General features: G+C 33.6%; 1 protein-coding gene across 5 annotated transcripts in view; it reads right to left on the minus strand.

Annotated features, from left to right (window-relative positions):
- Positions 1-25,055, minus strand: part of ABCC9 (ATP binding cassette subfamily C member 9) — a 149,907-nt gene that overhangs the window by 113,861 nt on the left and 10,991 nt on the right. For 3 of the 5 annotated variants that reach the window (XM_054443897.2, XM_054443900.2, XM_063672485.1), the window contains 7 exons: positions 19,273-19,394; positions 9,721-9,887; positions 8,442-8,684; positions 5,753-5,947; positions 3,690-3,842; positions 3,004-3,159; positions 726-860 (listed from right to left, as the gene is read on the minus strand). In XM_054443897.2, the coding sequence (XP_054299872.1) occupies positions 726-860; positions 3,004-3,159; positions 3,690-3,842; positions 5,753-5,947; positions 8,442-8,684; positions 9,721-9,887; positions 19,273-19,394 (1,171 nt within the window). The remainder of the gene's footprint in view (positions 1-725; positions 861-3,003; positions 3,160-3,689; positions 3,843-5,752; positions 5,948-8,441; positions 8,685-9,720; positions 9,888-19,272; positions 19,395-25,055) is intronic. The other 2 variants (XM_063672486.1, XM_063672487.1) reach the window with 1 other exon arrangement.

The raw sequence follows: 25,055 nt of genomic DNA on the forward strand, positions 1-25,055 counted from the left end.
AAACACGAACTTGAGAAACAATCCCGTCAGTGGCAGCATCTTCACATTTTATGCCTGATTTACAGACAGCCTTGCTCATATTTAATCAAACTTTATTTGTAAACATGCTGTCAACAATTTTATTATTTGCAAATATTTCTCTAAAAGCAGCAAATTCGTGCTCAAATGAAATGATTTCATGGCAAATTGAAGCCAGAAAAGGTCAATAATTGGGCTTTTTCTTGCTTGCCAAGTTGACCAGAAATATATTCAGCAAGAGCAGCTGCCACTGAAACATGTCAGTGTGACTCCATAGATCCTCACATGGTTTGAGTCTACCCTAGGGAAATATAATTTTAGAAGTAGCAAACTTGACCCTTCACTTGCGCCTTGATCCATTTCTTGCGTGTCAATAACTGACATTCAATAGCCTCAAAGTACGCTTAAGAGGATTCTTTAGATAAGTGATCTAAGAAGACTGAAAGCCTTATCACCTCATGGTACTTTAAAACATCAGGAACTGTGATTCTAGTATTTTGAGTCTAAGATCATCAAGTTTTAAATTTCCAATCCACTTTTAAAAATAGTTTTCGCAACATGGAAAATACACATTTGCTGCCGAAGAACTGAAGTGAAATATAATTGTTTCCAAATTATCTTTAGTGGTATGTATTAATTTCCTATATTATAAAATTAAAACAGCATTTCTCATTTTTGTAATTAAGTTTCCAAAAGATGTTACTTACAAGTGTACTTTTCTGAGCCTCTGCCAACTTTGTAGCAATAAAGTACTGAATTGGCGCAAGGAGCACAATGACAGCTGCACCGACCAATGCACTTGATCCAAGTAAATTATAGAGCAGAATCACGCCCATTATGATCTAGAGAGAAAAACACATGGAAAAGAGAAAATGAATGGGTTGTGGGAGCCATTGCATGAAAGGAAATAATTTTCAGTGCAAATGTAGTATTTCTTAATTATTATATTGTTTATTTGGAAGTCAACGGTATTAGGGTTCTCTAGAGGGACAGAATTAACCATCAAGTCAACCCAACTGTGACAGTTGGGTTTTACTCTGATTTATTTGGAGAAGGCTAAGTGCTAGGAATGTATTTTTAGTATGATAATCTGTACAACTGATGTCAAACCAATTTATTGCATGAAGCTGCAAAGTGGTCCCATGACGCTTCCAACCTTTTTTAAGTAGTCTTCAGATTTTTAAAAGGGCATAAATTTTTTCTTGAAAATGCTGTCACCCACCATAAATTTGACATTCTTTTATTTTATTTTATTTTATTTTATTATTATTATACTTTAAGTTTTAGGGTACATGTGCACAATGTGCAGGTTAGTTACATATGTATACATGTGCCGTGCTGGTGTGCTGCACCCACTAACTCGTCATTTAGCATTAGGTATATCATTTAGCATTAGATATAGCTTTAGGAGGTATAAATTTGACATTCTATATTTTCTTGGAATTGTACTAGCTTTTCAAGGCTGAGAGGATGAAAAGTAGGGGGCAGCATCATGTGAGTAGACGATGGTTGTCTGTGGACTAAAGGAATGAGCTGAGCTCCTCACCTTCTTATGACTCCAGACGTCACTTACTGACAAGAAGGCTGACAGTAACTAAGACTGTTAAAAAAGCTAAAGTTGGTGCCCTATCTTAAAATTCTTCTCTTTCCCCAAACCAAAGGCAAAACCATTCAGACCTATCCTCTCTGGTTTGCCGCTGTCTTCTTTTTCCTTTAAAACTCAGAATTTACCCCTGCTATCCTATTCTCTCTCTCTCTCTCTCTCTGATTTATCATGGATCAAAACATCAATTAATGAACTGTATCCATGCAGTTCAAGTATATAATTTATGCCTATATGCCAATGATAATAGCTTAATAGCAGCTTTCTTGGGCCAATGACACGTTTACTGCCTAGCTAATTAGGTAGTTTGAGATATCCAATAAAAACAAAAAATTCCTTAAGGTCACCCATGATGCAGTCATTCAGAGACTTTGGTGCACTTGAAATTACACCACCTAGGCAGCTACCTAATTCACCTTTATATAAGTATATTTTGATAAAATGAGACAAAGTACATCTCAAATCCTACTTTGTGCCAAGCACCGTGCATAATATACACTTTTATTTGCCTTGGTTTTCTATTAAAAAATGAAAAGGCAAACAAGTTAAAAACTAGCATCTTCTTTATTACTTTATGCATGTTAATAAATGTGGGACACAGGGACTTAGATGATAGATTTTTTCAAATAAGATCTAGCACTTAAGCTTCATCTACAGAATGCAAAACTTGAGATAATTAAAAATGTCCAGTTTATACAGAGGAAAAAACTGAGTATATTTCTTTTGCCATTTTACCCAGTTAGGGGAAGAAGAAAACATGTGTCTTTACTAAAATGTTATTTTACATAGGAAATAGCTAAATAGCACTTCAGTTTGTCACTGTTCTTACCATTTTATGCAGTGTGACATTTTGCAGTATACTAACTATTGAAACTATGCGATTGATTGAAGCAATTGCTCTCGTTTAGAAATGCTATAAGAGAGCTTGCCAAAATAAAAGGGGTCAAACCATGGCTCTGTGACTTACATGTATCGAGGCAATAATACTAACAACTAACAGTTACTGGATGTCCAGGAAATGCTGGGCACTACGCTGGATGTTACAGACATATTAACCTATTTAACCTTGACAATTCCCACAACTTTACGAGAAATACTATTATTATTCTCATTTACAGTTAAGAAAACTAGGGCTTTGAGGAGTTAAGCACTTGTGTAAATGAGGGGGTAGGGCAGATATTTGAACCCAAGCAGTATAATTTCAAACTTCTCTTTCTTAACCTATGCTATAACATTTCTGAGTCTCAGTTTCCTTTTCTATAAAAGAGTATAATATTTGCACATTCAAAAACTATACACCTTTTACGGAGCTAAATACATTACTGCTTTTTTTGTTTTATTTCCTCTGCAAACAAAAATCTTACTTATATTTATCTACCTACCTGAACAGGCATAGCCCATAGATTGGGACACAGGAACAAAAACCACATGAGTTGATTAGTTTCAATGGCGACTAAGTTGTTGATCTGCCCCAGAGTCATCTCCCCCATGGATAAGTTAGACGTAGAGAGCCTAAGGATTTTATTATAAATCATGGCCTACCAAAAAAAAAAAAAAAAAAAAAAAAAAAGAAGAGTACATAAAGCTCTAAACTTAAAATTGACACTATGATTATTTTCATTGAAAATAAATAACAAACATTTAATTTTTTTTGAGAAAAAAGAAAAGAAAAATTCTATAAGGTCATCTTCTTAAATCAACCACTACAGTTATTTCTATTTCAGTATAGTTATTTTCAGTCCTCAACCAAATACAGACTTCTTTTTTTCTAGTGATATAATAAAAACATGCATTAAACTTTAAGCATAAGCTCTAGAACAAACAAAAAGAGATAAATAAATGTAAGATTTCAAAATATTTTTCTTAACATTATTTTAAAGTTATTTTTAATTCAATAGGTTTATTAATTAGCTCTGTTTCTTTCATTAAGTAGATTATAGAAACGTTGTTGTTGTAATACCAAAATGAAAATGGAATGAAAGAACAAAACTGAAGCTACTACTATTCTTATCAATGAATGGTATATAGCATTCTTAGGAAACAAATATTATTCACAGCCTTTACATACCAGCAGAGCTCCACGGAGGTTAATGCCAGTCTCTATGGTTACATAGTAGGAAGCCTGCAAAAATGTCCTTTGCAGAATAAGAGCCAAGAAGAGAAGAACTGCTAGAACGTAAGCGTTTTCAAGAAATTCCTTTGATGAGAGGGTTTCTGAAATCTTGTCCCAAAAGAAAAAAAGTGACATATTAAAACTCGTCTTTTTATAGACCAGGTGTACAGTTTGCATTTATTAAAAGATACATAATATTTAAATATAAGAATTCAATGTATTTATTATACAGCAGTGAAATACAATACAAACCAGGTAAATCCATAAAATCCCTAACTGATTAATGAGTGATGGAAATGCCTAATTGAAGAAAAAAAGGTAAAATTTATTTTTAAAAAATTAGAATGCATTTCCTGCAAAGGTATATCCAACCTTAGTAAAATGGTAAGCAGTAAATAAAAAGACAAGTTAGTTTACACTCTAATTTGGAAGTGGAAGCTATAAAATTGATAGCTGGCCAGCAAGACCAATGGAAGAAATATACAATTTTGGTAGCCTTATTAGTTTAAAGTAATTCCACTCAGTTGCCTTTTTCTGATTTTCAGATATCTGAATTTATACTAATAAGATAAATAATAAATTATAAAATGGGTAATTTGGCTATATCACCCATGCAACACTACCAGTAACAAAACATGACTTACAAAATTTTCTTTTAGTAGGAATACGACTGAATTCAGCATAAGGATATCCAAAATTGATTTTTGTTTGTAACAATAGCATATGGTAAGTTGTTTGTTAGAAAAGAAGGAAAGATAACATTTGACTAAGTATATTACATCAGTTTGGACACTCTTTATTTTCTATGATTTAGACCTAGTAGAATTCTACTTCTGGTCCCTTCCTCCTTTTTTGTGGGAATATATACAACTGTGCAAGTCCTATTCTTTCTTAGCAAAACATGTGGCTAATATATGCAAGGGAGAAGGATAATGGATAAACTCTGTGGAATTTAGATATCCGTATGTAATTAGGCTAGTAGGGACAAAACATCACCAAAGTGTATTCAGTGGTGAAAATAGCTGGTTCATTTCCATTATAATTGAACACTAATGTATGCAAGGATCTGGGCTAAGCATTGTGAACACAAATATGAATGGCTCACCATAATTGTTTCATAAGCTTACAACCTAGGAAGATAAACATATCTCTAAGTAATAGGCTTCAGTAAGTGCCAACATAAAGTAAAGAGTGTGTTAAGGGACTATCAAGGAGAGTCAGATTCCAACTAGGATGATCAGAAAAAGCTTCACCGAAGAGGCAACATTTAATGTCAGTTCTCATATTGCATAACGTTTTAATAGGTGATGGAAAGAGGACAGGAAATCAGATTGAGAGAATAGAAAAGGAAAATGGATTCATCTGGCGATAGTTTCTATATGTGGAACTACGAAAATCAATACTTAGAAAGAAAGGAAGTTCACAGTGCAGTCTTTATTAAAAATAGAAAATAAAAATTATATATTTATGATAGTAAACACATAGTATTTTAACTATATAGCCCCAATATAATAACATAATGTCTAATAAAATATCATAATGTGACTTGCCCTGATCATTGTGAAACAGGGTGGTGGTTTTTATTATATAAGAAAAGAGAAATGTACAATATTACAAATCACCTTGCTAGTATTATTGGTCACAGGACTCTAAAGAAGTGACTCAGCCACCCGTCATGTATAAAAATTCTCTAAAGAATTCCTATAAAGATTAAATAAAACAGTCAATGCGCAATTGCTACACAAAGTTTCTGGCATACCGTAAATGCTTGTTAAATGTTTATAGGCTCTGAATCTGAGAAATAATTTTGGTGGCCAGATTCATTCAATGAATAAATACATAAACACGTGATTTTTTTCTAAAAGGAAAATTACTGTTTTCTTTCTTTTAGAAAGCATTCAATTCTCTGAAAAAAAAAAGCCTATTTGAACAACTCATAAAACTGCATTAATAAAAAGTGACAATTACAATGAAATCCGTCAATAATATGTTTCCGTTGAAAATCACCAGGAACTTACTCCAGTTGTGTTATTTGTCCCATTCTGGGTTTCATTCACACGCTGAACTATTCCAGAAATACAAAGAGGTCCAGCAAAACCCAGTAAGTCAGCCAGATAGCGGAATGTGCTACTAAGTAGAATTGGTCGCCCAAAAGCTCTGTACATTGCAAGCCATATAGATGGAGTCCGATTTGGATGATCTGCAACTTTTTTCTGAAGAAAAAAGAAAAGAAAAAAAAAACCAGATGTAACAAAATAAAACTGCTTAGAGCAGTAACTAATCTCATGTATGGAAATTCCTTCTTATACTTCAAAAAATATTTTAAGGGTTTAAAAATTGATGTTAATATGTGCCTTTAAGCATAGCATGCATAATTCTGTATCCTTGCCTTCTATGAAAATAGTAGCTACTGAATGCATTTTAATAAAATAGAGAGAATGAGAAGTAAACAAGACAGTTTTTCTAAGACTATTATTTTAGTTATCAAAGGATGACACGGGATTCTTAAAGCCTAATTCATTTTCAATTTTCTTTGATTCGGAAAATATATATTTGTCACGAAAATTGCCAAATAGCATTGCATAGCAAGCAAAAAAGTAAAGCACAAAGATCAAGGTTATAGGCAGACTGGTCAAGAGTTTTGGAGTTACTACATCACCACAGGTTTGCCTATCCAATAATTACAAACTAAACAAAACAGATTATCCCAACTTCAAGTTGTTTCTTCTCCATGGTATTTCTTATCTCCCTGAATGGTAGTCAATACTTTAAAAAATTATGGTAGACTTGTGTTTCCTAGGTATTCCTCAAAGAAATACAAAATGAAGAACAGCATTTATACTTAAGTCAACTCATGGCTTCACACAGCTACAGTTGTTTGTTGTAAATAAAATTTTAAGACCTGAGCAATCATCATAATTAAAACTTAGGGAGGAGGTAGATAAAGTTTTTTCATTGTGACAAGGGAGTCAACTCACTAGAATAGAGCTCAATTATGTTCCCTATGCAACCCCCTGTTAAAATAAATAAATAATTTGTTTTCCAAAGTTTATGTAGATGTTAACACACCAAGTTCAAGCTAATCTCTGTTATAAAAAGAACTCAGAAAAATTAAGCTATGCTTAGGCTAGACTGCAAACATCTTTACTTTAGCAGTTTTAAAAATTTTATGCAATACTTTTCCCAGAGGTGAAACCAGAGAAATGACTCAGATTCATTTGTTGTAACCTTTTCCTGCCATTTAATTTCATAACACATATTTCTGACACAAAACAGAGATTATTTTCATCATTTACCATAAATGCTTTGTTGATCTTGATTTAGAACAGCCAAAAACTCATTAGCTGTTTTACCATACTCTATTTCCTTCCAGTGTTGTTGAGAATCCTATTTTAAATGGCAATGATATTTGTAGATGATGGCAATAGAAAACACATCTACCACTGTGGGTAGCATGCATGACTATTTAGAATGATAAAAGACAAAATGAAAATATCCAAAGACTCTCACCTTTAAATTTTTTAAAACAATAATGAATACTTAGGAAAAGTGCCAGAGGAAGCCAATTTTGGCAGCCATATAGGATGATACATGGAAGAGGCAGACAATGCCCTTTTATTTAATTTAGTCTCTCCTTTTGAACTCTATTATAGAAGCTAAATTTTAGTCAGTAATTAATGTAAGGCTTTTAATTTCTCAAAAGTGATTATTAGTTTGTATCTATTTTACCTCTTTATATAACAAACGTATTATGCTTGTGAATAGACAATAACAAAAATTTCATGAGTTATTAATATTATATGGTAATGGATTAGTTATACATGATCATTGAACTTAATTCTTACTTTCCACTTGGTGACATGTCCCAGAGAAAAGACAGTACTCACTCTATCCTTTGTCATGTATTAATGGAGCAACTAATATAAGTATACTTCATTGGCTCTTCCAGTCTTCCAGGCCCAATTAACATGATTCAAAAGTACAGAGGAAGACAGATGAAGGAAATCTGCTCTTCCTTAACCATAGATACGATTTAAGCTTTGTGTCTTTTTTTTTTTTTTTTTTGAGACAGAGTTTCACTCTTGTTGCCCAGGCTGGAGTGCAATGGTGCGATCTCAGCTCACCACAACCTTCGCCTCCCGGGTTCAAGCAATTCTCCTGCCTCAGCCTCCCGAGTAGCTGGGATTACAGGCATGCGCCACCATGCCCTGCTAATTTTTGTATTTTTAGTAGAGACAGGGTTTCTCCATGTTGGTCAGGCTGGTCTCGAACTCCTGACCTCAGGTGATCCACCCGCCTCGGCCTCCCAAAGTGCTGGGATTACAGGCATGAGCCACCATGCCTGGCCTAAGCTTTGTGTTTTTATATATATGTGTGTATATATATACACATGTGTATATATATGTGTGTGTGTATATATATACATGTGTATGTGTGTATATATATACATGTGTATATGTGTATATATGTATATATGTGTATATATGTGTGTGTATATGTTTGTGTATGTGTGTGTGTATATATATATATATATATATATATATATATACACATATTTTTTTTTTTTTTTGAGACAGAGTCTCACTCTGTTGCCCAGGCTGGAGTGCAGTGGCCCAATCCCAGCTCACTGCAAGCTCCGCCTCCCGGGTTCATGCCAACAGGACCATTCTCTGTAATTAAGCACATGGAAGACAGATGCTAAATTACCTTTTGTTCTTCGTATGCATCTTTCAGGCAAACATAATTTGTTACTGCTCTCATTGCTATTGGCAATTTTCCAATTGCCTTCAGATCAATGGGCTTTTTATGAGCAGATATAATAAGTGTGTTCATCCACCAGTATGTTGCTTTTGACAGCAAATTCACAAATGGTTGAAGAAATCTCACTCCCAGATCCTGGAGGTCTTCAGGAGGCTTTACTTTCTGAGGATTCATGAAAAATACATATCTCTGTGGCAAGAAAAATTCCACAGTATAACAATTAGTCCAATTATTTTCCACATATTAAAAATAAAATTTCAACGTTTTCTACATTTTCATTTCAGGTCACCAAAATTTATATTTTAATGCCTCCTTCCATCCCTTTCTGAAATATTCTTTGAGATATTTCCTTCTGTTGTGACTAGATTAACTAGTTAATGCCAGAATTTTGCATGCAATCCTCTTGGGGTCAATTCTAAAAGATCACTTAACCTTTTAAAAGATAGTTTTTACTAAGAGTCAGTGTTTCATTATATCCTATGACAGGGTCAACCAAATGAAGGTTTTTACATTGTTTAGATTTTAAAAGGTATTATCAACACCATTATTGAGTTTCTTGATCTATGGTTTCCTGATGTTAACTGACTACTCTCCACATTCATTGTAGCATATATGTTTCTACTCACAGATCAAGTTCAAAGTTCTCTGATAAAAAATGAATACTGGAAAATCTAACTCTAGTATCTCACACAACATAACTGACAGTATTAAGTGCTGGAAAGTATGATTGATTTGCAATTACAAACCAGGTATGTGTCTTGACCATATTACTTTGGATATGGTCCAAGTAATAGCCAAAGCTATCTCTTCATGTTTCTTCATCAGTGAAATGAGCAAACTGAATTAGATTATTTTCTTTTCAGTTTTAAATTTCTGAGAATGCAGTATTTTGCTTAACCCAGGTGTGCTTTGAGACCAATCATGGATGATTGAACTTTCTCCTAAAAACAATTTCTTCTGTAATATAAACTGAGCATAATATCTGACACATAGCAGGCATTTGATCAATCAATATTTGTGAATGAATAAATAGTTTCTAGGGTCACAATGAGATTTCTGAAACATTAATGGCCTGAATTTAGTGATTAGTTCAACTTTATATTTATATATATAAATCAAATACATGTGTTCATCCATGTAAATACTAATGATTTCTAGCTAACTGTAATCTTTCATATTGGGGTCTTGAATCCAACTAACTAAACAAAAGCCATTAGCTACCTACCCTGACTCGAATGACATTGATCTCCACAGCCATCAAGAGCCCATTCAAGATGACCATCATGCCTGTGATGCAGAAACGCAGGTTTGATATGTCCAAGCCAGACTGACAGTACTTAACCAATTTTATTGTTTTTGTAATAAAGGCCATTACCCAATACAGGAATAGGGCTGAAAAGAAAAAGACAAAAAGAGAAAGATGCAATCTTTTCTTAAACATCACTAGCATTTGAATGTAATTATGATGCTTTTTAATAACAAAGGCAATTTTATGTACTATATTTCCACATGGTTTTACTTGGTAAGAAAACAACATATATGATTTAGTGTACTTCTGGAGTTTTGAGTTGAAGGAGTAATAACTTGAAAATGTTGAGTGCTTCCATCCTGACCATACATGATAGATGGGAAGATGTAAAGAGATATATAATAGGATAAACTAGACTCTTCAAAATGTACGTGTAAGTCTATAAATTTTAAAAAGTAGCTTTATCTTCTGGTCTTGTTTTCAAAGAGACTTAATTATATGAATAATTCACTAGTTGGTTTCTGTATGACCTACTTCATAGGTGTGTTGCAAACCCAAGGATATGTCTCATGGTATTACCCTGGAATTATCATGGAATTCATGTATCTATGTAATTGAGTTTCTGCCTTACAGATTCTTATTCAAGTAGTAAGTGACTTTCCTTAGTCAAATGGTTTAAAACACCACGCCCATTCACATAGCACAAAGAACAATGATCTTATAGAGCGAACTGAAACATCAAGTACCAGGACCAGAAAGGCGAGGATTACACTGCCACAAAACTACAACCAGCATTTTGCAGCCAATATGAGATAGAAGCAGAGACTTTCCTAGAAATATTTTGGCAAGAATACAATCTACTTTGAACTTTGAATAAATGTAAGTACAAATGAATATTGTCTAAGAAAGAAGAAATCTAAGACACACATAAGACAATCCAGCTTGGACAACATTTATCAGAACCAGAAAAGTTGAGTGATCACTTCATTAGTGAAAAATACTGAACATTGGCATATGAACTCAATGTGTATCTTGTTTTAGCTTAAATGTAGAGTCAGAATGGATTCATTAAAAAAAAAACAGACCAAATTATATGCTGTCTAAAGAGATTCACCTTAAGTATTAGAGTAGCTTAAAAGTAAGTAGATGGGAAAGATATACAATGAAAACAATTAAGCATAAGAAACTTGGAGTGGCTATATTAATATCAAACAAAGCCGACTTCAAGACAATTATTATCAGAAATAAAAAAGGTTTTTAATAATAATAAAAGGGTCCAGTTTTTAGAAAGATACATTAAAAAATAGACATATGACCAATTAAGATTTAGAAGATGTATTAGAACACTATCAAATACCTCATACTATTTGATATTTATAAAACTATTTGAGATTTGGTACTCTAAAAATACTTCTAACATCTTCTGATTGTACCTTCATATTAACTGAATATGGTACTGGTATAGATTGTATGTTTAGCCAGAAAACAAAGAGAAATGAATTTGAAATAACAGAAATCATATAGAGTATGTTTTCTGACCACAATAAAATTAAATTTAAAAAATCAAGAACAGTCAGACTATTGATTTTCTATTGCTACTTAACAAACTATAACAAACTGAGCAGCTTAAAACTGCACACAATTTATTATCTCACGGTTTCTAGGATTCAGGACTTTGAGCCAGGGTCAACTGGGTTCTCTATTCCAGGTTCTCATGAGGCTGGGTTCTCTGCTCCAGGTTCTCACCAGGTTCTAGGTATTGACTGGGTCTGCTGGCTCAATAAAGACTCTACTGATTTGAGACCTTCCTCCATGCCACACTCTATTGGCTAGAACCCAGGCACAGGTCCTACTCGCACTCAAGGCAAGAGAGTCATAAAGGGCAGGAACATCAGACAGAGAGATGAGGAAGTAACCTTTGATCTTTTCATGCAGTAAGATATCTAAAAGCTTCAAAATATTTGGAAATTAAAGAACACATTACTAATAATCCACATGTTAAAGAAGAAATCACTAAACAAGTCAGATAATATTAAAATACATTAACTATAATAAAAATACTACATATTTAAAATTCAAGAAGTACAACTAAAATAAGACTCAGAGGAAAATTTACAGCTTTAGATATTTATTTTATAATATAAGGTTCAAAACTGCATAGCTACCTTTAAAGCTCAGGAAAGAATAAAAAAGGACCAAAAAAAAGATGAAAACAATATAGATGAGTAGAAAGCAATACAATAGAAAGATGAACAATTGATAAAATGAACAAACTCAGCAATGCCATCCTTTGAGAAGACTAATAAAATTGATAAGTCCCTAGCTAGACAGTTCAAGAAAAGAAGAACACAAAAACCAATACTAGGAATGAAAGAGGCACTATCTCTACATACCCTACATACTTTAAAAGGAGAATCAGGAAATATCATGAATAATATTATGACAATATATCCAAAAATTTACATTAAATGGAAAATTACTTAAAAATGTACCTTATCAAAACTAACATAAAAAGAAGTAGATACTCTGAAAAGTCTATATAGTCACTAAGGAAATTAGACAATATATTTACTAAATTATAATAAAATTTAGTACTAAAATTTTACTAGATATAAAAAAGTATTTGACATAACACTCTGTCTGATACAGAAATAAATTTATAATTTTAAATCCTCCCTTAGCCCAAATTCCAGGTCCAGATGACTTCACTAGTGATTTCTATTCAACATTTAAAAAAAAGATAAAATTAACCTTATACAAAGTCTTTCAGAAAAATAGAGAGAAAACACTTTCCAACTCATTTATGAAGCCAGTTTAATGCAGCCTGTATAAGCCTGAAGAAAGGAATTACAAGAAAATAACAGATGAATATCCTTCATTACATAGATGTAAAAAGCCTTAACAAATAAAATCTAGTGATATCAAGCATGCATAATGTATTATGACTATGTGTGGTTCTTCTCAGAAATGCATTGTTACTTTATTTGAAAAACAGATCAATGCAATTTAGCATACTAACAGAAATACAATTTTCCTAATGGATACAGGAAAAAAACTTTAATAAAATTAAACACCCATTCAAGACTTTAATAACACCCTGAGTAAGCTTTAAAGAAAAGAAAACTTACTAGGCAAATAAAGGTCTGCTATGAAAAACCTATAACTAACATTACAATTAATTATGAAAGACTGACAATTTTCCCCTAAAATCAGGAACCAGACAGGATTTCAGTCTTATGTCTATTTGGCATTTTACTGGACATCTTAGCTACAGCAATAAGACAAGAAAAAAGAAAAGAAAAAAGAAGGCATAAAGAAGGTTGAAAGAAAATAAGTGTCTCTATTTGCAGATGGCATGTTTGCTTATACAGAAAATCTTAGGAAACCTAAAAAGCAATAACTAAAAGTAATAAGTGAATTTCTAAGGCTGCAAGATACAAAGTCAATATACAAAATCATTTTATTTTATTTTATTTTTTATTTGTAGGTATATATTTATGGGTTACATGAAATGATTTGATACAGGTATGCAATGAGTAATAATCACATCAGAGTAAATATGGCATTGATCACCTCAAGCATTTATCCTTTCTGTTAAAAATAATCCAACTGTACTCTTTTAGTTCTTTTTTAAATGTACAATTAAATTATTATTGACTGTAGTCACCCTGTTGTGCTATCAAATACTAGGTCTTATTCATTTTTCCTAATTTTTGTACCCATTAAACATCCCCATTTGCCTCTCCCAGCACCCCACTACCCTTCCCAGCCTCTGTTATCCATCTTTCTACTCTCTGTCTCCATGAGTTCAATTGTTTTGATTTTTTTGCTCCCACAAATAAGTGAGAATATGAGATGTCTGTCTTTCTGTGCCTGTCTTATTTCACTTAAAAAATGACCTCAAGTTCCATCCATGTGGTTGCAGATGACAAGATCTTATTCTTATTTTATGGCTAAATAGGACTCCATTGTGGTATATGTATCACAGTTTCTTTATACATTCATCTGTTTATGGACAGTTAGGTTGCTTCAAAATCTTAGCTATTGTGAACAGTGTTGCAATAAACATGGGAGTGCAGATATCTGTTCGATATACTGATTTCCTTTCTTTTGGGTATAGACCTAGGAGTGGGGTTGCTGAATTGTATGGTAGCTCAACTTTTTGTTTTTTAAGGAACCTACAAACTGTTCTTCAAAGTGGTTGTACTAATTTACATTTCCACCAATAGTGTACAAGGGTTTCCTTTTCTCCTCATTCTTGCCAGCATTGCTTATTGCCTGACTTTTGTATACAAGCCATTTTAACTGGAGTGAGATGATATCTCATTGTAGTTTTGATATGCATTTCTCCGATGGTCAGTGATATTGAGCACCTTTTCATACACCTGTTTACCATTCGTATGTCTTCTTTTGACAAATGTCTATTCAGATCTTTTGCCTCTTTTTTATTGGATTATTAGTTATTTTTTTCCTATAGAGTTATTTGAGCTCCTTATATATTCTGCTCATTAATCCCTTGTCAGACAGGCAGTTTGCAAATATTTTCTCCCATTCTGTAGATTGTGTCTTCACTTTGTTGACTTTTTCCTTTGCTGTGCAGAAGCCTTTTAACTTGATGTGATCCCATTTGTTCATTATTGCTCTGGTTGCCTGTGCTTGAGGGGTATTGCTCAAGAAATTTTTGCCCAGTCCAATGTCCTAGAGAGTTTCCCAATATTTTCTTGTAGTAGTTTCACAGTTTGAGATTTTAGCTTTAAGTCTTTAATCCATTTTGATTGTGTTTTTGTACATGGTGAGAGACAAGGGTCTAGTTTTGTTCTTCTGCATATGGATATCCAGTTTTCCCAGAACCATTTATTGAAGTGACTGTCCTTTCCTCAGTGTATGTTCTTGGCCCTTTTTAAAAGATAACTTCACTATAGATGTATGGATTTATCTCTGGATTTTATATTCTGTTCCACTTATCTATGTGTCTGTTTTTATGCCAGTACCATGCCATTTTGATTACTACAGCTTTGTAGTATGAAATCAGGTAATGTGATTCCTCTGGTTTTGTCCTATTTGCTTAGGATAGCTTTGACTATTCTAGGTCTTTTGTGGCTGCCTATAAATTTTAGAATTGTTTTTTCTATTTCTGCGAAAAATGTCATTGGTATTTTGATAGGGATTGCATTAAATCTCTAGATTGCTTTGAGTAGTAAGGGCATTTTAACAATGCTTATTTTTCCAGTCCATGAATATGGAATATCTTACCATTTATTTGTATCTTCTTCAATTTCATGCACCAATGTTTGATAGTTTTTGTTACAGAGATCTTTCACTTCTTTGGTTAATTCCTAGGTATTTTATTTTATTTGTAGCTATTGTAAATGGGATTACTTTCTTGATTTCTTTTTCAGATTGTTCAGTGTTGGCGTATAAAAATGCTACTGATTTTTGTATGTTGATTTTGTATCCTATAACTTTACTGAATATATTTATTAGTTCTAATAGTTTTTTGGTGCAATCTTCAGGTTTTTCAAAATTTAAGATTATATCATCTGCAAACAAGGACAATTTGACTTCTTCATTTCCAATTTAGATGTTCTTTATTTCATATTATCTGATTGCTCTAGGTAGGACTTCCAGTACTATGTTTAATAACAGTGGTGAAAGTGGGCATTCTTGTTGTGTTTTTGATGTAAGAGGAAAGGCTTTCAATTTTTTTGCATTCAATATGAGTCTAGCTATGGGTCTGTCATATGTGGCTATTATTATGTTGAAGTATGTTCCTTCTATACCCAACTTTTTTAGCATTTTTTTTCATAAAGGGATGTTGAGTTTTATCAAATGCTTTTTCATCATCAATTGAAATGACCGTATGGTTTTTCGTCCTTCATTTTGTTAATATGACACATAATATTAATTGATTTGCAAATGTTGAACCATGCTTGCATTCTAGGGATAAATCCCACTTGATCATGATGAATGATCTTTTTAATGTGTTGTTGAATTTGATTTGCTAGTATTTTGTTGAGAATTTTTGCATCGATACTTAATTGCATTTCACATAATGGAAGAAACAATTGAAAAATGAAATATGAAATAAATTTCACATACAATAAAAGAAGGAAAACAAAGAAAAATACTTGAAATAAAGTTAACAAGACATGAAAGACCACTACACTGAAAACTACAAAACATTGCAAAGGGAAACAAAAGACCTAAATAAATGAAGAATGGATTGTGAAACCCAATAGTGTGAAGATGTCAATTATCTCCTGAATTGTTTTATAAATTCAATGCAATCCCCATAATGGTCCCACCAAGCTTTTTTTTTTTTTTTTTTTTTGAGAAATTGTAAACCTGATTCTATTCTAAACCGTATATAGAAACCCAAAAGAACTAGAATAGCCAAAGCAAACTTCGGAGAAAAACAAAGAAAATGTTGTGTGACTTATAATTTATGACTTCAAGAACTCCAAAGCAAGAGAAAATGTTAGTCGCATAAAAATCTATGAATACATCAAAGAAACAGAAAATAGAGCCAAAATAGATTAAATTTAAACAGTCATTTGATTTAATTTTTTTTACAGAAGTGCCAATGCAATCTCGTGAGAAACAGAAAGTCTATCCCACAAATGGTGCTGGAACACATTGATATCCACTTGGAAAAAAAAAAAAAAAGAACTTTGACACCTATCTTACGCCATATACACAATTAATTTAAAATTAATCATAGTCCTAAAAATAAAAATGGAAACCATAAAGCATCTAAAAGCAAACAGGAGAATAAGAGGAAAACATATTTAGAGGGAAGACAAAGATGTCTTAAGACACAGAAAGCAGTAACTAAGGACTAGAAGAAATGATAAATTATACTACATCAAAATTAAAAATCTTCTGCTCATTAAAAGACCCTATTAAATAAATGAATATGTATGCCACAGACTAGACAGAAAACATTCTCAAAACATGTAACTGATGACATACTAATATCTAATATGTGCAAAATATTCCTACAACGCAATAATAAAAGTGCAACCCAATGAAACATGGGAAAAAGATATGAATAGCCACATCCCAAAGATAAAAAATGGCCAATAAACTCATCAAAGAGTGTTCAACATAATTAGCAATCAGATAAATGCAAATTAAAACCACAATGTATTACCAGTACACACCCACTAGCATGACTAAATTAGACCAAGATCACCAAATGATGAACATGTGGAACTGGAACTCTTACACCTTGTTAGTGAGTATAAAAAATGATACAACCATTTTGGGAAAAGATGTCAGTTTCTTAAAATACGAACATTTACCCACTTATCGTATGACCCAGAGATTTCACTCTTAGGTATTTACCTAAGAGAAATAAATGCATATAGCCACAAAATACTTGTTAAGAATGTTGATAGCAGCTTTTATTCTCATGATGGCTAAAACCTGGAAATAGTACAGATGTCTATTAACAAGGGATTGAAAAAACTATGATATAGTTATACAATGAAATGCAACAATGATAAGAAAATATTGATCTATGCTACATTACGGATGAGCATCAAAAAATCATGCTTAGAAAAAGAAGCCTTACTTAAAAGTCTATACTGTGTCATTCAATATACATGAAGTTCTAGAACTGGCAAACCTAATCCATGGTGGGGGTAAAAATCAGAACAGATATTGCCTCTGTAAAGGTGAAATTGAGTATAAGAAAATTTGCATGGATGATAGTTATATCATGATAGCGTTATACAGGTACATGCATTTAGCAAATTAAGATCGCTGTGTTTCATGTATATAAATTTTGTCTCACAAAAATGTGCATGAAGCGTTCAGAGGTAAAGTATACTAATGTCTACAACTTACCTTAAAATGCATCAAAACTAAGATGGAGAGAGGTATGAATAGAAGGATGAAAAGATGTAGATATGTGATAAAACAAACAGAAAAAATGTAATTTAAAGAATTCAGATGTTGGGTAAGTGGGAATTCACATGATTCTTTGAACTTTCTGTACATTTGGTGATTTTCATAATGAAATGTTGAGACAAAATTCCTAGTTTTGTGGTCTTAAAATGAGTAACTTTCCTAGGTCCAAATTTTTCTCTGTTAAAATGACAAGAAATATTATATTTTATCTCCATGTCCTTCCAGCAATATGATCAAATTGTGCTGTCTTGTACCTAAATAACAATAATAGGCCTCTTCTGATTGCATTTCCATCAAAACATTGTTAATATCTAAATTCCTTTCTAGTTATAACCTTTCTTTTTACCATCAACTTTTCAAAAATATATATTTAGCTTATTAAATTCTCACATTTTTTTTGCAGCTACTTGTTGGAAATTTCTTTCTTTTTTTTGGCATTTTCTGCAATAATGTCTGTCTCCCATTTTGTACAAAAGACCTTTCTATTAAGATAATTCAAAATGTGACAGCCTTTGAAATTAATATTTAACCCTCTCTACCTTTTTTATTAGATTGCCTTTAACAATCATATAATGTGACACAACATATAATTAAATAATCAGTATCTTTCATGCATCCATTTTCAATTTTCGTGTCCTCTGGACAAATGAATAAAATACTGTGTGTGTGTTTTCAATATTTCTTCTCCTAATTTCTATATCATTAGTCAACATCATTTTCATTATACAACAATCAAATAAAATCAGAAACAGTGAGCATCATTCACACAAACACATAATTTGAACTACAATTTCAGGAGGTTCATAGCCCATCTGTGATCTTTGTTCCATACCTTTATCTCTTTAAGAAAGAAAGTATACTCCAAGGAATACGGTGATGGGTCAGAGTATTGAACATAACTAATATAGATGCGTTATATAATTTTGACCCAAGGCAAAAATAAAATTAGGACTATTTTAGACAGCCTCTGATTTCCACAGAACAAGGAGGCAAGAGAGGCTAATAAAACAATTTTAGTCACAATGCAGGTGTGAAAAGCTGTGATGTAAAGGCAACTGCTCCTCAGGACAGCATACTTTTCATTATGCTAGAAACATACTCTGCTACATAGTAATTCTAGTAAAATGTGGCATTGCCACAGCATCAGTGAAAGGCTTAAACCTTGGGAAAATGTCCTTGGACTCCAAGCCAGAGGCAGAAACACCTGGAACTAGAGGAGATGACTTGTTCGCAGGGCAGCATGGTGCCGCAGCTCCTCACAAGAGCTCTGATTCTTAAAATACAACTTCCGCAAGCCAGAAGGCCAGCACATTCCCTCCACTTTCTTCCCCCCACCCCCCCCACCCCCCTACATACAGACACACCACAGAGAACATTTATTGCAGAAGAGATGACCTGGGGGTAAGGAATTTTCACAGCCTAGAGCAACTCAGCTTATCTTCAACCCCACATTTACTGGGCAGCTACAGGAGAATTAATCACTGTGGTTTTCCCATACTTTCTACTCCCCACACACTCTGATAGTATTTACCCCGAGGAAAAAGAAAAATAACGCTTTAGGGGGAAAAAACAAATAGCTCTTTAGGGAGAAACAACAAAAGTGATCATACTTACCTAAAAGTAATTTAGGAAAATTTGATGTTTCGATATTATGATAATACACTATCGATGTTGTAGTGGCAACAAATCCCATGACGGCCGGCATAAAGAGGTGGAGGTGCCTTGATTCCCGCCGCCTAGAAAGAGCAGTACGTCAACGCCTAAAGCTGATGCTTCCAGATAATTTCTCATTTTTTTTCAAATTTTTTCATAAGAACTCTATCTTAGCAATAAGATGTTTAAAATACAGAATGCAATAGTAGTTTCCAAGATAATACATAAGGGAAGAATATGTTGAAAGACATCGTTCTGCGGAAGCGATTTATCTTAACATGAGGGGCCAAGTAAACAACCAAACTATACCTTAAAATGCTTACAAAGAAACAAATGTATAACTACTCCTATACTGTAGGGCAGAGCTGCTGAAATAATTTAACAACTAAAGCAAGTGAAAACAGTTAACTCAATCTGAACTCCAATGTGTGTGAAAAGTGTGTTTGTTCCTTTGACAGCACTCCCAACTTGATAGTCTTCAGTGATTTCTCCATTCTCATTAATTCATTCAATGCATCTGTGATTGCTGGTCCAGCTACTTGGATGAAACAATGAAGAAAACAAGACATAACATCTGTAGTCAAAAAGTCTAGTATATTGAGGATACCAATAGCAAGTAGGAAATTACAACACAGCTGAAGGGACAGTGTTGAGAATATAGAGTGCACGTCTGGGACAGAGAAAGCTTTGAGAAGGAAGTGACTTCCAAACTGACACTTTAAGAATCAGGAATGGCCACTCAGAGGAAGAAGAGAGGAAGACAGTTCCAGGCAGAGGGGCCTATGTGTTCAAGGGTATTGCAAGCAATTCAGCATGACTGCAAGGAGAATAGACTTCACTCTGAAGGCAACAGAGATCACCAGGTGAGCCAGTGATTCCAGACCAGATGTGCATAGTGGACGGCTCTCAACTCCACTGGCATTAATAATGCCTCAGAGTGAAACACTTTGCTTTTCTCAAATTACTTGAAGATATTAGTACATAAATGGTACAGAGAAGAGAGTGACTAGTTCAAGATTGGGGGAAAGGAGAACACTGAGAAAGTCATTCCAGGAGAGGTATGGCTGACAATGGAAACTGAAATATGAAAAGGAATCCACTGGTCAGGAAAACGGTCATGTTAAAAAAGGAACAGAATGTGCAAATACATAGAAGCATGAAACAATACAACATGTTCAAAATTCCAATTTTGAATATTCAAGAATAATATTCTTGAAACAGAAAGTTTAAGATAGAATGTATCATGGAAGGCTTTGTATGCCATGGTAAGAGGCTGGCATCTCAACCTGTGGAAAACTGAAACACTTGAATAGGTAAGCGGTATGATCAGATTTGTTTTAAATGGATAGCTCTAGCAGTCATGTGGATAAGGAAGTTGGTTGGTAATACATGAGTTTGTAGTGGAGGGAGAGAAATGGAAGGAAGAAAAGCAGTTAGGAAACTATTGGTATAAAGTCAGGTGACAGATGATAAAGGTCTGACTTCAGCTTTGGCAGCAGTAACATGGAGGAAATAATACATTTGGAAAAGATTGATTGTTAAAATGGACAGGAGTTTACCAGCATTAGGGTATGAGGATGATGGCAATAGAGAAGTAGAAGATAATTCCTAGGGTGTCTGTGTGGATGGCTGTGTGACCAAATAAGATTTTAAGAGGATGAGCAGATTGGAAAGAGGAGCTAATAAGTTTCACTAGACATTTATGGATTGTGAAGGTGTCTAATAAGCATGCAAATGGAATTGTAAGTGTCTGTAGAGATTTGGAACATGATCAGTGATGTAATTTGGAATCATTAATATAGACATAGTGATAAAAATGTGAAAGTAGTATGGTAGCGCTTAAAAACCACCTACCACCTCCTGTAAATAGATCAAAATCATCAGAGGAAAAAATAGATAATTTGTCAGTACAGAAATTAGGAAATGCTCTAATATTCTCTGACTATTGAATCAAAGAAAGAATCCAGCTGGACGTGGTGGCTTACGCGTGTAATCCCTGCACTTAGCAAGGCCGAGGTGGGCAGATCACTTGAGGCCAGGAGTTTGAGAACAGCCTGGGCAACATGGTGAAACTCCGTCTCTATTAAAAATACAAAAATTAGCCATGTGTGGTGCCGCATGCCTGTGACCCCAGCTACTCGGGGGACTGAGGCAGGAGGATCGCTTGGACCCGGAAGGCAGACATTGCAGTGAACCAAGATCACGTGGCTGCACTCCAGCCTGGGCAACAGAGCAAGACTCTGTCTCAAAAAAAGAAGGAAAGGAAAGGAAGGGGAGGGGAGGGGATGGAAGGGGGAAAGGAAGGAAGGAAGGGAGGAAGGAAGGAAGGAAGGAAGGAAGGAAAGGGAAGGGAAGGAAAGAAGAAAGAAAAAAAGAAAGAAAGAAAAGAGGAAGGGAGGGAGGAACAAAGGAAGGAAGGAAGGAAAGAAGAAAGAAAAAGAAAGAAAGAAAAGAGGAAGGGAGGGAGGAAGGAAGAAAGGAAGGAAAGGGAAGGGAAGGAAAGAAGAAAGAAAAAAAGAAAGAAAAGAGGAAGGGAGGGAGGAAGAAAGGAAGGAAGGAAAGAAGAAAGAAAGACAAAGAAAAGAGGAAGGGAGGGAGGGAGGAAGAAAGGAAGGAAGGAAGGAAGGAAGGAAGGAAACCAAAATTCACTTACTAATATTTAGGAAATTTTAAAGTGACCACACTCCCTATCCAATCCTGTAAAATGTGGTCACAAACATACTCACAAGAAAGTTTATAACCTTAAACAGGTTTGATAAGAAATAATTATAATAAATAAATTTAAAAGTCAATTTAAGATTTTAGAAAAAGAATGACAAACCATTACTAAGGGAAGCAATAACAAAGATTTAGTAAAGATAATAGCCACTACAATAAAGTTTTGTACTTATTGTGGTACTCCTTTATTAGGGATTTAACATGTCTTTTAACCATGCTAGTATTTTTATAGGATTGCTGTTATTTTGTTAGTTCTCTGTTTACAAATTTGCATAGGTTTTGAATGATCTTCCAACGCTATTTTTTTCCCTTAAGCTATGTTCTTTTTAGAGTATGATTTGCACACCTCGATGGCTTGGTAGGAGCACATATGTCCCATTACAGCAGAAAATCTTTAGTCAGAACATTAGAAAGAAATTGTTAAAGTATTATATTGCGAAGGTGAAAGAAATCATTTCAAAAGACAGAAAATGATACAAATAAAAACCTAATAAAAACACAGTAATAGTGAAGATTTTAATACGCTGCTTTTAGAATTTGACAGATTAAATAGTATAAAAACAAGCAACATATAGAACTTCAGTAATACGATCAGTAAACGCAATAAAATTTTGTCTCCTACAAAGTGTATATATTACTTTCTAATACTAATTAAATATTTATAAAATAATGAAGTATTTGACTATAATAAAAATGTTAATAAACTGTAAAGAGTAATCATTTTACAAACTACATGCTTTAGTAATAAACCAATCAAATTAAACAAAAGAGCAAACTGAAAAGGATTCCTTAACCTAGGAGAGTGTCTAAACTGGAATCACAGGTAGAAATAAAAAGGAGAACAAAAACTAATGCAGAACAAAGGATGTTCCAAATGAAAAATTACTAGCTTTAAATGCTTGTATTACAAAAAACAAAATCAAATATTGTATTAGGAAAGCTTTTGCATTGTTTTTCTAATTGTAATGAGCATTTGTCATATATTAAGTAAATAATTCATACAGGTTTTATTTAGAAAAAGAAAGATGGAGTGATCAGCAGTGTCATAAGTAATAATTTTGATAAAGACAAAAGAGTCTCCATTAGTTGTCATTAATAATCATGAAGATTCTTACAGAAGCAGTTTCCAGAATAAGATGGGGCAAGAGAAAAACCAAAACTAAATGTTTGGATTTAGAAGTAACTAGAAGAGTGTGTTATCATTCCTCTTTCTTTATTATAAAATTTTAGATATTGTCAATTGATTTGTACTGGGTATTAATTTTTTTAATATATATATATTTTTATTATACTTTAAGTTCTAGGGTACATGTGCACAACGTGCAGGTTTCTTACATATGTATACATGTGCCATGTTAGTGTGCTGCACCTATTAACTCATCATTTACATTAGGTATATCTCCTAATGCTATCCCTCCCCCCTCCCCCCACCCCAAGACAGGCCCCAGTGTATGATGTTCCCCTTCTTGTGTCCAAGTGTTCTCACTGTTCAGTTCCCACCTATGAGTGAGAACATGTGGTGCTTGGCTTTTTGTCCTTGCAATAGTTTGCTGAGAATGATGGTTTCCAGCTTCATCCATGTCCCTACAAAGGACATGAACTCATCATTTTTTATGGCTGCATAGTATTCCATGGTGTATATGTGCCACATTTTCTTAATCCAGATAAGTGACAGAAAGTTTTGAAAATTATCTTTATTCTACAGGTTATTGATGTCATATTTCTATATAATATGGAACCATACCATTCTTCCAATATGTATTGTAAAGTTAGGATAATTATAAAAGTGTAACACTGCCCAAGTAGTCAATAAACAGATCTATATAGCACTATAAAAATTCAAATTTTTTTTTACAAATGAGGTTTTCAATAAAGCAGACCTCTGAAAGGAGGAAGGAAAGAAGTTAAATGATTGGCATGGAGGAGGTCATGTTATACACAGATAATCTTAGGTCTCATCTGTAAAACTAGATCCTCTCAGCATAGATAATGTCACAGAATTATAGGCCACTGGAGTAGGAAGGTGGAATAGGACTTTCCAGCACAAATGAGTTGAAAATTTATGTCTACACAATATGTGCAAATGTGCATAGAAATGTTTATAGCAGTTTTTTTGATAATTGCCAAAAATTAGAAGCAATCCAGATGCCCTTCAGTGGGCAAATGGATAAATAAATGGTAGTATTGCCAGACAATAGAATATCATTCAGCACTAAAATGAAATGATCTATTTGGCCATGAAAAAACTTAGAGGCACCTTAAATGCAGATTACTAAGAAATTATATGGGTATATACTGGGAGTTTTGATAGCAGGGAAGAGTGGGCATACGTGGGGGAAAGACGTATATAGGGAATCTCTCTATTTTCCACTCAATTTTGCTGTAAACCTAAAACTGCTCTAGAAAAAAATAGTTCATATTTTTTAAAGTACCTGATTTCAGACAATGTAAGCTTTATTTGCTAAAAATATAGAAGCACATTTAAATTTGAAAATTACATTGAGCTATGATATGGTTTGGCTGTGTCCCCACCCTAAATCTCACCTTGAATTGTAATCCAAATTGTAATCCCCATGTGTTGGGGGAGGGACCTCATGGGAGGTGATTAGACAATGGCAGCAATTCACCCATGCTGTTCTCAACATTATCAGTGAGTTCTCATGAGATCTGATGGTTTTTTAAGGGTCTTTTCCCCTCTTTGCTCTGGACTTCTCTCTCCTGCCACCATATGAAGAAGGAATTGTTTGCTTCTCTTTCTGCCATGATTGTAAGTTTCCTAAGGTCTCCCCAGCCATGTGGAATTATGAGTCGATTAAACCTTTTTCCTTTATTTAAAAAAAAAAAAAAGTAACTAGAAGATGACGTTTCAAAAAGCCTGGATAAAAAGGGTAAGGAGAAGTCTATACCTAAAGAGTAGAAGAGCATAACACAGAATCAAGGCTGTATTTTTACCAGTTTTTAGGACCTCTTTTATCATGACCACTACAAACAAGTTTCTACCATTAGGATATATCATTATTATTGTG

The sequence above is a fragment of the Pongo pygmaeus genome, chromosome 10 (assembly GCF_028885625.2).
Source record: "Pongo pygmaeus isolate AG05252 chromosome 10, NHGRI_mPonPyg2-v2.0_pri, whole genome shotgun sequence".
NCBI lineage: Eukaryota > Metazoa > Chordata > Mammalia > Primates > Hominidae > Pongo > Pongo pygmaeus.